The sequence below is a fragment of the Panulirus ornatus genome, chromosome 5, assembly GCF_036320965.1.
Source record: "Panulirus ornatus isolate Po-2019 chromosome 5, ASM3632096v1, whole genome shotgun sequence".
Taxonomy (NCBI): Eukaryota; Metazoa; Arthropoda; class Malacostraca; order Decapoda; family Palinuridae; genus Panulirus; species Panulirus ornatus.
The window spans coordinates 14335636-14351124 of record NC_092228.1 but is presented as its reverse complement, the minus strand read 5'-3'; the positions used below and the strand labels follow the sequence as shown (position 1 = coordinate 14351124).

The 15489-nt window shown below is 41.6% G+C and overlaps 1 protein-coding gene across 39 annotated transcripts in view; it reads left to right on the top strand.

Annotated features, from left to right (window-relative positions):
* The window catches only part of LOC139748583 (uncharacterized), a 978916-nt gene that overhangs the window by 542405 nt on the left and 421022 nt on the right, over positions 1-15489 (top strand). For all 39 annotated transcript variants that reach the window (XM_071661646.1, XM_071661679.1, XM_071661676.1 and 36 more), the window contains one exon: positions 4390-4500. In XM_071661646.1, the coding sequence (XP_071517747.1) occupies positions 4390-4500 (111 nt within the window). The remainder of the gene's footprint in view (positions 1-4389; positions 4501-15489) is intronic.

The following is a 15489-nucleotide window of genomic DNA, read 5'->3' as shown; positions in this document are numbered from 1 at the left end:
TGCAGTTTCTCTTATGAATCAGCCACCAGCGCTGTATCATCAGCGAACAACAACTGACTCACTTCCCAAGCTCTCTCATCCACAACAGACTTCATACTTGCCCCTCTTTCCAAAACTCTTGCATTCACCTCCCTAACAACCCCATCCATATACAAATTAAACAACCATGGAGACATCACACACCCCTGCCGCAAACCTACATTCACTGAGAACCAATCACTTTCCTCTCTTCCTACACGTACACATGCCTTACATCCTCGATAAAAACTTTTCACTGCTTCTAACGACTTGCCTCCCACACCATATATTCTTAATACCTTCCACAGAGCATCTCTATCAACTGTATCATATGCCTTCTTCAGATCCATAAATGCTACATACAAATCCATTTGCTTTTCTAAGTATTTCTCACATACATTCTTCAATGTATGTGAGAAATACATGTATACACATGTACTTATTCATACTTGCTTGCCTTCATCCATTCCTGGCACCTCCCTGCCCCACAGGAAACTGAATCATTACCCCTTGCTTCAGCAAGGTAGCACCAGGGAAACAAACAAAAAAGGCCACATTTTTTTGCTCTCAGTCTTTAGCTGTCGTGTGCAATTTACCAAAACACAGCTCCCTATCCACACCAAGGCCCCACAGACCTTTCCATGGTTTACCCGAGATGCTTCACATGCTCTGGTTCAGTCCATTGACAGCCCATCAACCCTGGTATACCACATCATTCCAAATCACTATTCCTTGCATGCCTCTCACCCTCCTGTACGCTCAGGCCCACGTTGCTCAAAATCTTTTTCACTCCATCCTTCCGCCTCCAATTTGGTCTCCCACTTCTTGTTCCCTCCACCTCTGATACATGTAACCACTTTGTCAATCTTTCCTCACTCATTCTCTCCATGTGTCCAAACCATGTCAACACACCCTCCTCTGATTTCTCAACAACACTCTTTTTATATCCACACTATCTCTCTTACCCTTTAATTTCTTTCTCAATCAAACCATATATTGTCTTCAAACATCTCATTTTCAACACATCCACCCTCCTCCATACAACCCCATCTATAGTCCATGCTTCGCAACCGTATAACATTGTTGGAACCACTATTCCTTCAAACATACCCATTTTTGCTCTCCGAGATACCTTTCTTGCCTTCTACACATTCTTCTTCGCTCCCAGAACCTTTGCCCCCTCCCCCACCCCATGACTCACTTCCGCTTCCATGGTTCCATTTGCTGCTAAGTCCACTCCCAGATATATAAAACACTTCATTTCCTCCAGTTTTTCTCCATTAAAACATACATCCCAATTAACTTGTCCCTCAACCCAAACTGAACCTAATAACCTTGCTCTTATTCACATTTACTCTCAACTTTCTCCTTTCACACACTTTTCCAAAGTCAGTAGTGTTAATGAGATGGCCTCGATTAGAGTTTAAGTTGCCCATGCTGTCTCATCTCAAATTAATTGAAAAAAAATATTTGCAGTTTCACATGCAAATCTGCAGCCAGTGCCCTTTATCATAAGCAGACAACAAGTGACTCACTCTCCTGGAAGCTTCATTTCTTACAGACTGCATACTTGCCCCTTCTCCAAGATTCTTGCATTTTCCTCCCCCACCACCCCATCCATAAACAAATTAAACAGCAACTGTGACATCACAGACCTGTGTCACAAACCAACTTCCACTTGAATCCACTCACTCTTCTCTCTTCTTACTCATGCACATGCCTTACACCTGTGGTGGAAACTTTTCCCTGCTTTTAGCAGCTTAACTCCCACAACATATATTCTTTTTTAAGACTGTCCACAGGGCATCGCCATCAGCCTCATCTTATTCTTTCTCCTGATCCATAAATACTACATACATTAATTTTGTTTCTCGTTTTTTTACACTCTTTAACATCCATTACAACTAAAAGCACATTCTTCCACCTCATTTTGATAATCTGTGCATACCCTTACCCTGTCAATCAGTTCTCTCCCACACATCTTACCAGGTACACACAACAAAATTATACTTTGTTAGTCTCAACGCTCACATATGTTCCCATGACTTTATACATTGCTACTATACATGAATTCCACCAAATCCTAAGGCACCTTACCATGATCTATGCATACACTAAAGATCATAATTAATGAATTAACACATTCACCCTCTTTCTTGAATTCACCTGCAGTACCATCCACTCCAGCTGCTTTGCCACATTTCATTTCATGCAGAGCTTTCACCTCCTCTCCTCTCTCTTCACCAAACTGCTCTCCATGACTCTCTTGCTTCACATACCACTCTGACCCAAACACCCTACGTCTGCCACCCTATTGTAAAACACTCAAGATATTCAAAGCTTCTTTGTATATTCTGTGGCAGCCATTAAAGATCATGCAGATACTGCTTAAACTTCGGAACAGTGTTTTGAAGTTATCTTTGCTGCCAGAATTTCTCTGAATTATGATTTGTTTAGAATTAAAAGCAGTGTGATACATTTGTGTACAAATTTATGTATCTGAAGCATAGATGCCATACAGTGCATGCATGGAATGGTGGTTCACTGTGAATCTTTTTTCTTTGTTCAGAAATGATTATGCCATTTCTGTCAAGCTTCAAAGCTGCAAGATAATCTAGGAGCAGTAATTAGAGTGCTTGATAAAGAATTGTGAATGGAGTTTTGGCTATCACATGTTGAAGCAGACCCCATTTTTACTGAGAAAGTTATGTACAAAGGGGAAAGTACTGTTAAATTTTTTTTCATACTTTGTCACTGTTGCATAGCATCAGGAGCAGACAACAGAGCCTTTTTAAGTATAGTGCTTTTTAGCTTCTTCATTTTTTATACTTTTAAAAAGACAACACAAGAAGGGAGAATGTCCAGCACATGCTCTTACCCCTTTTAGTTGCCTTTAACAGTACTCAGGGTATATGTGGGTACAGGTGGTACCTCTTTAATCTGGAGCTCTGTGGTCTGGCATGTTTTGAATCTGCCACCAGGGCAGCGCTGTTAGCAGTGCTAAGGCATCAAAATCTGTTTCCACTGTAGCCGAGCTAGTTAACAGTCCTGTTAATTTCCTATATTCACTTTTTTGCTGTAAATGAAAGCCAGAAAAGTTTAAAGTTTTGGAAAACTTTGAAAGGTGCCAGTACAGTAAAGTGGTTTAAGCTCTGATGTAATGAATGTGTAAGCATTTCTAGGGAGATGTTTATCAAGCAGGCTAAAAATTTTCAAAGAGAACTAAAGTTAGATTATGACTGTGGATATTCATTCGCAAGGATGGTTACACGAGTTTAAGTGGAGACATGGAATTTCAGTACATAGGGTGTGCAGTGAAAAACATAGTATTTACACAAAAGTGTAAGGTCATACTAAAAGAATAGATATAAACTCCAGTTCTCTTATTAAACAAGCAATAACAATATGTACTGGGCTAGAGAGTGTACGAGCCTGCTGCCTAGCTGAGACTATCATAGCGCAGGCTGGTTGCCTTGACAGTAACAATAGAACAACAATAGTAACGAGTTGAAAAGCCAACTACCAACCTATGGTCGTTTATTACATTAACTACTCATCACAAAGCTGCAACCAAGGTTGTGGATGAATTAGCATAAACCAACATACAGGACTTTTCAGCAAATGATTTTGTGCTGCTATTGGTCCTGCAATGCTTGAAATGTAGTAATAGTTGTATCAAACATGTTTGATGAAAATTCTACTGATGCTTCTCTGCTCTGGATAAAGGAATGGACATGCATGTTTTGGATGAACGTTCCTTTGTAGTAGATGAATTGTGTGTAGATACTTGCAGTTATTAGTTCCCCTTATTGATTCTGTTACTTAATGGATAGTGTAGTCTGTTTGTGCCATATATGTTGTTTCTCAATTTAGAAGAGGGTAGTGTGTGCAAATTCTTTATCATATATTTCAGTTATCACACATCTACAGCCTTTCTTTTGTTCAAAACTAATGGTTGATGCATTTCCTGATGAAGTTTGAATATTGATTTGGTTATTGCATTAGGGAAATACTCTCTAATTCTTTGCAAAATATAATTTTTTTTTTCTGTAAATTTAAACAGTTTACCACTTTGATTTATTTCTTTTTTTTTTATTTGATTTATCGCTGTCTCCCGCGTTAGCGAGGTAGCGCAAGGAAACAGACGAAAGAATGGCCCAACTCGCCCACATACACATGTATATACATACATGTCCACACACGCACAATATATATACCTATACATCTCAATGTATACATATATATTACACACACAGACATATACATATATACACATGTACGTAATTCATACTGTCTGCCTTTATTTGTTCCCATCGCCACCTCGCCACACATGATTTATTTCTAACTAAACTTTTTTTTTTTCTTTCACAGGTACATGCAATTGGTCCTGAGGGAGGTATGGTGTCATCAACAGTGGTGCCTCAGGTCCAGGCGGTGTTCCCCCAAGGAGCTCTCACAAAGAAGATCAAAGTGGGACTCCAGGTAAACCTCTTCAAGCCACGCAAAAACCACACTGGACCCATGAAAAAGATTAGCGTGAATAATATTCCCAAGAAGAAGCGTTTCAGTCTGATTTGGTGAAGTAGATATAATGCGAGGGTTCAGGAGATATTGGCAAAGTTGATTCTCATTTAGATTTTTCAGTTTCTCCAGTTGCTTGTGATTACTGTACATACACTCATAATGACAAGAATTCTGTTCTCAGTGAAACTTATGAGATGCCAGGTACAAAGTTAAGTTACTTGGGAATATGTACATTATTAATCATCCTATGATATCTGAGTAGGTAAGTAATTGGCTGTAGAAGCTTTGAGCATTTTTATATGCATATTTATAACTGTTTCATACCAAAACACAGAGCATTTGTACTGAGGCAGTTATAAATAAGATATTTCTTAAAAAAGTCATTTTGACATACATAACATTCACTTTCCACACCAGTATCATGAACACACAAACATCACACAACCTGAATGCCCTTAGAATACTAACTGGTACCAGATTTGGACAAGTAAAAGAATCCCTCAATATCTTGTACAGACATTTTATCTGTTCCTCTTCAAACATTGCTTCAACTGCCTGGTGTTCCTTCTAAAAGCAGACAGTCACTGGCTGCTTAGCAACCACAAACACTCATCACCTTCAAATTAAGCAAAGATCCTCCCAATAAAGACCCACCTCAGCATGCTCAGCACCCAATTCTTTACAACAGCACTAGACTCCTCCCATACTAGCCACAAACCTGTAAGTAGAGATTAAAAGCTTACCCATGCCTCACAGAACCTTCCATTCCAACAAATATAATGCTGACAAAACTAATAAACACTGAAATGACCCAACAAGCACTAAGCAACTGAACTTTTAAACTCTAACCCACCAGACGTACACCCATTAGAAATCACACTCCAAGACAAACATGAGTCACATTCCTACATATGCTTTGAATGTCACTTATCATTACAACACTGCGAACATTATGCCTAAGGTGCAACTACCTTAAAAAAAGACACTGAGTACTTTTTGCACATAGACACACACAGCTTCCATGGTTCCATTCGCTGCTAACCACTCCCAGATATCTAAAAACTTCACTTCCTCCCGTTTTTCTCCATTCAAACTTACATCCCAGTTTACTTGTCCCTCAACTCTACTGAACTTAATTACCTTGCTTTTATTCACATTTACTCTCAACTTTCTCCTTTCACACACTATTCCAAACTCAGTCACCAACTTCCGCAGTTTTTCACTCAAATCAGCCACCAGAGCTGTATCATCGGTGAACAACTGACTCACTTACCAAGCCCTCTTATCCCCAACAGAGTGTATAGTTTGCCCTCTCTCCAAAACTCTTCCATTTACCTCCCTACCACCCCATCCATAAACATATTAAACAACCATGGGGACATCTGTCACCCCTGCTGCAAACAGACCTTCACTGGGAACCAATCACTCTCCTCTCTTCCTCTTTGTACTTATGCCTTACATCCTTGGTAAAAACTTTTCACTTCTTCTAGCACCTTGTCTCCCTCGCCATATACTCTTAAGACCTTCCTTAAAACATCTCTATCAACCCTATCATATGCCTTCTCTAGAACCATAAATGCTGCATATAAATCCATCTATTTTTCTAATTCTCACACACCTTCTTCAAAGGAAACACATTATCCACACATCCACTACCACTTCTGAAATCGCACTGCTCTTCTCCAGTCTGATGCTCTGTACGTGCCTTCACCCTCTCAATCAGTACCCTCCCATTTAATTTCCCATGAATACTCTGCAAACTTATACCTCTGTGGTTTGAATACTTGCCTTTATTCCCTTTGCCTTTGTTTTTTATAATTATTTGTTATACTTTTTTGCTGTCTCCCACGTTAGTGATGTAGCACAAGGAAACAGATGAAAGAATGGCCCAACCCACCCAAATACACATGTATATACATACATGCCCACATATGCACATATACATACCTATACATTTCAACATATACATACATATACATTCACAGACATATACATGTATACACATGTACATATACTTGCTGCCCTCATCCATTCCTGTCGCCACCCCACCACACATGAAATGGCACCCCCCCGTCCCCCAGCTCGCTCATGAGTTAGCATTAGGAAAAGACAGCAAAGGCCACATTCGTTCACACTCAGTCTCTAGATGTCATGTGTAATGCTCCGAAACCACATCTCCCTTTCCACATCTAGGTCTCACAAAACTTTCCATGGTTTGCCCCAGACACTTCACATGCCCTGGTTCAATCCATTGACAGCACATCGACCCTGGTATACCACATCATTCCAATTCACTCTATTCCTTGCACGCCTTTCACCCTCCTGCATGTTCAGGCCCTGATCTCTCAAAATCTTTTTTCACTCCATTCTTCCACCTCCATTTATATTTATTTATACTTATTTATTATACTTAGTCACTGTCTCCTGCGTTGGTGCATGGAAACAGACGAAAGAATGGCCCAATCCATCCACATTTATATATATTTTATTTATTTATTTATTTTGCTTTGTTGCTGTCTCCCGTGTTTGCGAGGTAGCGCAAGGAAACACACGAAAGAAATGGCCCTACCCACCCCCATCCACAATGTATACACATACACGTCCACACACGCAAATATACATACCTATACATCTCAATGTACACATATATATACACACACAGACACATACATATATACCCATGCACCCAATTCACACTGTCTGCCTTTATTCATTCCCATCACCACCTCGCCACACATGGAATACCATCCCCCTCCCCCGCTCATGTGTGCGAGGTAGCACTAGGAAAAGACAACAAAGGCCCCATTCGTTCACACTCAGTCTCTAGCTGTCATGCAATAATGCCCGAAACCACAGCTCCCTTTCCACATCCAGGCCCCACACAACTATCCATGGTTTACCCCAGACGCTTCACATGCCCTGATTCAATCCACTGACAGCACGTCAACCCCGGTATACCACATCGATCCAATTCACTCTATTCCTTGCCCTCCTTTCACCCTCCTGCATGTTCAGGCCCCGATCACACAAAATCTTTTTCACTCCATCTTTCCACCTCCAATTTGGTCTCCCTCTTCTCCTCGTTCCCTCCACCTCTGACACATATATCCTCTTGGTCAATCTTTCCTCACTCATTCTCTCCATGTGCCCAAACCATTTCAAAACACCCTCTTCTGCTCTCTCAACCACGCTCTTTTTATTTCCACACATCTTTCTTACCCTTACATTACTTACTCGAGCAAACCACCTCACACCACACATTGTCCTCAAACATCTCATTTCCAGCACATCCACCCTCCTGCGCACAACTCTATCCATAGCCCACGCCTCGCAACCATACAACATTGTTGGAACCAATAGTCCTTCAAACATAGCCATTTTTGCATTCCGAGATAATGTTCTCGACTTCCACACATTCTTCAACGCTCCCAGGATTTTCGCCCCCTCCCCCACCCTATGATTCATTTCCGCTTCCATGGTTCCATCCGCTGCCAGATCCACTCCCAGATATCTAAAACACTTTACTTCCTCCAGTTTTTCTCCATTCAAACTCACCTCCCAATTGACTTGACCCTCAACCCTACTGTACCTAATAACCTGGCTCTTATTCACATTTACTCTTAACTTTCTTCTTTCACACACTTTACCAAACTCAGTCACCAGCTTCTGCAGTTTCTCACATGAATCAGCCACCAGCGCTGTATCATCAGCGAACAACAACTGACTCACTTCCCAAGCTCTCTCATCCCCAACAGACTTCATACTTGCCGCTCTTTCCAAAACTCTTGCATTCACCTCCCTAACAACCTCATCCATAAACAAATTAAACAACCATGGAGACATCACACACCCCTGCCGCAAACCTACATTCACTGAGAACTAATCACTTTCCTCTCTTCCTACACGTACACATGCCTTACATCCTTGATAAAAACTTTTCACTGCTTCTAACAACTTGCCTCCCACACCATATATTCTTAATACCTTCCACAGAGCATCTCTATCAACTCTATCATATGCCTTCTCCAGATCCATAAATGCTACATACAAATCCATTTGCTTTTCTAAGTATTTCTCACATACATTCTTCAAAGCAAACACCTGATCCACACATCCTCTACCACTTCTGAAACCACACTGCTCTTCCCCAATCTGATGCTCTGTACATGCCTTCACCCTCTCAATCAATACCCTCCCATATAATTTACCAGGAATACTCAACAAACTTATACCTCTGTAATTTGAGCACTCACTCTTATCCCCTTTGCCTTTGTACAATGGCACTATGCACGCATTCCGCCAATCCTCAGGCACCTCACCATCAGTCATACATACGTTAAATAACCTTACCAACCAGTCAACAATACAGTCACCCCCTTTTTTAATAAATTCCACTGCAATACCATCCAAACCTGCTGCCTTGCCAGCTTTCATCTTCCGCAAAGCTTTTACTACCTCTTCTCTGTTTATCAAATCATTTTCCCTAACCCTCTCACTTTGCACACCACCTCGACCAAAACACCCTATATCTGCCTCTCTGTCGTCAAACACATTCAACAAACCTTCAAAATACTCACTCCATCTCCTCACATCACCACTACTTGTTATCACCTCCCCATTTGCACCTTTCACTGAAGATCCCATTTGCTCCCTTGTCTTATGCACTTTATTTACCTCCTTCCAGAACATCTTTTTATTCTCCCTAAAATTTAATGATACTCTCTCACCCCAACTCTCATTTGCCCTCTTTTTCACCTCTTGCACCTTTCTCTTGACCTCCTGCCTCTTTCTTTTATACATCTCCCACTCAATTGCATTTTTTCCCTGCAAAAATCGTCCAAATGCCTCTCTCTTCTCATTCACTAATAATCTTACTTCATCCCACCACTCACTACCCTTTCTAATCAACCCACCTCCCACTCTTCTCATGCCACAAGCATCTTTTGCGCAATCCATCACTGATTCCCTAAATACATCCCATTCCTCCCCCACTCCCCTTACTTCCATTGTTCTCACCTTTTTCCATTCTGTACTCAGTCTCTCCTGGTACTTCCTCACACAAGTCTCCTTCCCAAGCTCACTTACTCTCACCACCCTCTTCACCCCAACATTCACTCTATATATATATATATATATATATATATATATATATATTTTTATACTTTGTCGCTGTCTCCCGCGTTTGCGAGGTAGCGCAAGGAAACAGACGAAAGAAATGGCCCCCCCCCATACACATGTATATACATACGTCCACACACGCAAATATACATACCTACACAGCTTTCCATGGTTTACCCCAGACGCTTCACATGCCTTGATTCAATCCACTGACAGCACGTCAGCCCTGGTATACCACATCGCTCCAATTCACTCTATTCCTTGCCCTCCGTTCACCCTCCTGCATGTTCAGGCCCCGATCATACAAAATCTTTTTCACTCCATCTTTCCACCTCCAATTTGGTCTCCCTCTTCTCCTTGTTCCCTCCACCTCCGACACATATATCCTCTTGGTCAATCTTTCCTCACTCATCCTCTCCATGTGCCCAAACCACTTCAAAACACCCTCTTCTGCTCTCTCAACCACGCTCTTTTTATCACCACACATCTCTCTTACTCTTACGTTACTCACTCGATCAAACCACCTCACACCACACATTGTCCTCAAACATCTCATTTCCAGCACATCCATCCTCCTGCGCACAACTCTATCCATAGCCCACGCCTCGCAACCATACAACATTGTTGGAACCACTATTCCTTCAAACATACCCATTTTTGCTTTCCGAGATAATGTTCTCGACTTCCACACATTCTTCAAGGCCCCCAGAATTTTCGCCCCCTCCCCCACCCTATGATCCACTTCCACTTCCATGGTTCCATCCGCTGCCAGATCCAAAAAAAAAAAAATATATATATATATATATTTATTGCTCTGTGGAAGGTATTAAGAATATATGGTGTGGGAGGCAAGTTGTTAGAAGCAGTGAAAAGTTTTTATCGAGGATGTAAGGCATGTGTACGTGTAGGAAGAGAGGAAAGTGATTGGTTCTCAGTGAATGTAGGTTTGCGGCAGGGGTGTGTGATGGCTCCATGGTTGTTTAATTTGTTTATGGATGGGGTTGTTAGGGAGGTAAATGCAAGAGTCTTGGAAAGAGGGGCAAGTATGAAGTCTGTTGGGGATGAGAGAGCTTGGGAAGTGAGTCAGTTGTTGTTCGCTGATGATACAGCGCTGGTGGCGGATTCATGTGAGAAACTGCAGAAGCTGGTGACGGAGTTTGGTAAAGTGTGTGGAAGAAGAAAGTTAAGAGTAAATGTGAATAAGAGCAAGGTTATTAGGTACAGTAGGGTGGAGGGTCAAGTCAATTGGGAGGTGAGTTTGAATGGAGAAAAACTGGAGGAAGTGAAGTGTTTTAGATATCTGGGAGTGGATCTGTCAGCGGATGGAACCATGGAAGCGGAAGTGGATCATAGGGTGGGGGAGGGGGCGAAAATTTTGGGAGCCTTGAAAAATGTGTGGAAGTCGAGAACATTATCCCGGAAAGCAAAAATGGGTATGTTTGAAGGAATAGTAGTTCCAACAATGTTGTATGGTTGCGAGGCGTGGGCTATGGATAGAGTTGTGCGCAGGAGGATGGATGTGCTGGAAATGAGATGTTTGAGGACAATGTGTGGTGTGAGGTGGTTTGATCGAGTAAGTAACGTAAGGGTAAGAGAGATGTGTGGATATAAAAAGAGCGTGGTTGAGAGAGCAGAAGAGGGTGTTTTGAAATGGTTTGGGCACATGGAGAGAATGAGTGAGGAAAGATTGACCAAGAGGATATATGTGTCGGAGGTGGAGGGAACGAGGAGAAGAGGGAGACCAAATTGGAGGTGGAAAGATGGAGTGAAAAGGATTTTGTGTGATCGGGGCCTGAACATGCAGGAGGGTGAAAGGAGGGCAAGGAATAGAGGGAATTGGAGCGATGTGGTATACAGGGGTTGACGTGCTGTCAGTGGATTGAATCAAGGCATGTGAAGCGTCCGGGGTAAACCAAGGAAAGCTGTGTAGGTATGTATATTTGCGTGTGTGGACGTGTGTATGTACATGTGTATGGGGGGGGTTGGGCCATTTCTTTCGTCTGTTTCCTTGCGCTACCTCGCAAACGCGGGAGACAGCGACAAAGTATAAAAAAAAAAAAATATATATATATATATATATATATATATATATATATATATATATATATATATATATATATATATTTTCTTTCTTTCAAACTATTCGCCATTTCCCGCATTAGCGAGGTAGCGTTAAGAACAGATGACTGGGCCTTTGAGGGACTACCCTCACCTGGCCCAATTCTCTGTTCCTTCTTTTGGAAAAAAAAAAGAAAAAAAAAAAAATGAGAGGGGAGGATTTCCAGCCCCCCGCTCCCTCCCCTTTTAGTCGCCTTCTACGACACGCAGGGAATACATGGGAAGTATTCTTGCTCCCCTATCCCCTATATATATATAATATTTTGCTTTGTCGCTGTCTCCCGCGTTAGCGAGGTTGTGCAAGGAAATAGACGAAAGAATGGCCCAACCCACCCACATACACATTTATATACATACACGTCCACATACGCAAATGTACATACCTATACAACTCAACTTATACATAATACACACACAGACATATACATATATACACATGTACATAATTCATACTGTCTGCCTGAATTCATTCCCATCGCCACCTCGCCACACATGAAATAACAACCCCCTCCCCCCTCATGTGTGCGAGGTAGCACTAGGAAAAGATAACAAAGGCCACATTCATTCACACTCAGTCTCTAGCTGTCATGTAATAATGCACCAAAACCACAGCTCCCTTTCCACATCCAGGCCCCACACACTTTGCATGGTTTACCCCAGACGCTTCACATGCCCTGGTTCAATCTATTGACAGCACGTTGACCCTGGTATACCACATCATTCCAATTCACTCTATTCCTTGCACACCTTTCACCCTCCTGCATGTTCAGGCCCCGATCACTCAAAATCTTTTTCACTCCATCTTTCCACCTCCAATTTGGTCTCCCACTTCTCCTTGTTCCCTCCACCTCTGACACATATATCCTCTTGGTCAATCTTTCCTCAGTCATCAAACACATTCAACAAACCTTCAAAATACTCACTCCATATCCTTCTCACATCACCACTACTTGTTATATATATATATATATATATATATATATATATATATATATATATATATATATATATATATATATATATATTCCTATGAGTCCATGGGGAAAATGCAACACGATAAGTTCTTAAGTGCACTTTCATGTAATAATCACATCATCAGTGGAGATACAAGAAAGAAATATAAGTCAGCTGACATACAATGAAGAGACGTAGCTAGGATGCCATTTGGTAAGCACGTGATATATAGACGCCCGTATACGCACTTATACATACATATGCATATCAACATATACATACATACACACACAAACATATACATATATATGCATGTACATGTTCATACTTACTTTCCCTCTACCATTCCTGGCACTACCCCACCCCACAGGAAACAGCATCGCTACCCCCCCCCCGCATCAGCAAGGTAGCGCCAGGAAAACAGACAAAAAAGGTCACTTTCATTCACATTCACTCTCTAGCTGTCCTGTGTAATGCACCAAAACCACAGCTCCCTATCCACATCTAGTCCCCACAAACCTACCCATGGTTTACTCTAGACGCTTTACATGCCCTGATTTGGTCCATTGACACCACATCGTATATACCACATCATTCCACTTCACTCTATTCTTTGCACGCCTCTCACCCTCCTGTTTGTTCAGGCCTCAATCGCTCAAAATCCTTTTTCACTCCATCCTTCCACCTCCAGTTTGGTCTTCCTCTTCTCCCTGTTCCCTCCACCTCTGACACCTCCCACAACCTTTGACCCCTCATCCACCCTATCTTTCTATTTCTATCTTTGATGTCTTTTCCCTTCTGGAACTGCAGTGCCGATTCTTATCCTTTATTGGATCACCCTTAATAGGCCACTAGCAGAGGGCAAGTCTAGTGCAGTGTTTGTAGAGGCTCTGACCTAATGTTCCTACTGACTACCTCTATGTAACACTTCTGCCTAATGTTCTTAGCAACTACTTCTACTTAATGTTTCTACCTAATCTCATACCTAAATTTTCCTACCAACTGCATCTTTCTGTTGCTTTTGCCAAAAGGCACATAGCCTCCACTACAAGAAAATCTTGATTTACAAAGAATGAGCTGTGTGAGTTGAGTGTTGACATGTGTTATGTATGATAGGGAGAGATTATATGTCGCTGAACATAATGTCAGTTGTCCACAGTTGGATGAGGCAGAAAGAAAAGAGAGCTACCCACCCTATGACTCACTTCCTCTCCCATAGTTCTATTTGCTACCATGTCCACTCTCAGGTATCTAAAACATCTTTCAAACTCACTCCTCAGCTAACCTGTCCCTCTGCCCTGTTGAACTTAATAAACTTGCTTTTGTTTATATTTACTCTCACTCTCCTCCTTTCACACTAGACTTCCAAAATCAGGTGCCATCTTCTGCAGTTTCTATCAAATCTGTCACCATTGCAGTGTTAACTGCAAAAAATAACTAACTCACTTCCTGGGCTTCTTTATCCTCTGGAGACTGCATACTCACCTCTATCTCCAAAGCCCTTGCATTTACCTCCCTCACCACCCCATCCTTAAACAAATTAACAGCCGTGGTGACATCATGCACCTCTGCTGCAGACCAGCCTCTATTTGGAACCACTCACTCTCATTTTGTCATACCCATACACACACACCTTTCACCTTTGATAAAAACTTTCCACTTCTTCCAGCAGCTTTTCTCCCTCATCAAATATTCTTGAGACCTTCCTTAAGACATTGATATCAACCCCATCAAATGCTTTCAACAGATTTATGAATGCTTCTCTTTCTCAAAGTATTTCTCACACATTTTTCAAAGCAAACATGTGCTCCACACATCCTATACCACTCCTGAAACCACACTGTTTCAACCCTATTTGATGTTCAATACATGCCTTCACCATTGCAATAACTACTTTCCTGTACAGCTTTCCAGGTACACTAAACAAACTTACACCTCTGTTGTTCAGACAGTCAGCATTGTACCCCATGCCTTTGCACAGTGGCACTGCACAAGCATTCTGCCAGTCCTCAAGCACCTCACCATAACACACATATACACTGAAAATCCTAATTAACCAATCAGCAACGCAATAACCCTCATTCTTAAGAAATGCAACTGTAATACCATTTGCTTATATTTTTTTTTCATACTTGATCACCATTTCACACGTTAGCTAGGTAGTGCTAGGAAACAGACGAAGAAAGACACATCCACTCAAGTACTCTTTTTTTTATGTATATAAGTAATCGGTTTCCCATGTCAGTGAGGTAGCAACAGGAAACAGACGAAGAATGGCCCATCCACTCATATTCATGTATATATACATAAATGCCCACATACACACATATACATACACATACATACACATACAGACATATACATACATACAAATGTACATATTGTTACTTTCTTGCATTCATTCATTTCTGTCTCCACCCTGCCCCTCAGGAAACAGCATCGCTACCCTCTGCTTCAGCGTGGTAGCACCAGGAAAACAGACAAAAAAAGGCCACATTCATTCACACTCACTCTCTAGCTGTCATGTGTAATGCACTGAAACCACAGCTCCCTGTCCACATCCAGGCCCCACAAACCTCTCCATGGTTTACCCCAGACATTTCACATTCCCTGTTTCAGTCCATTGGCACATATATACATATATGCACTCACACACACACATGTATATATACATGCATACATGTATGTACACATATACATACATTCACATACATACACATTTACATATTCATGTTTGTTTGCCTCACCCATTCCCGA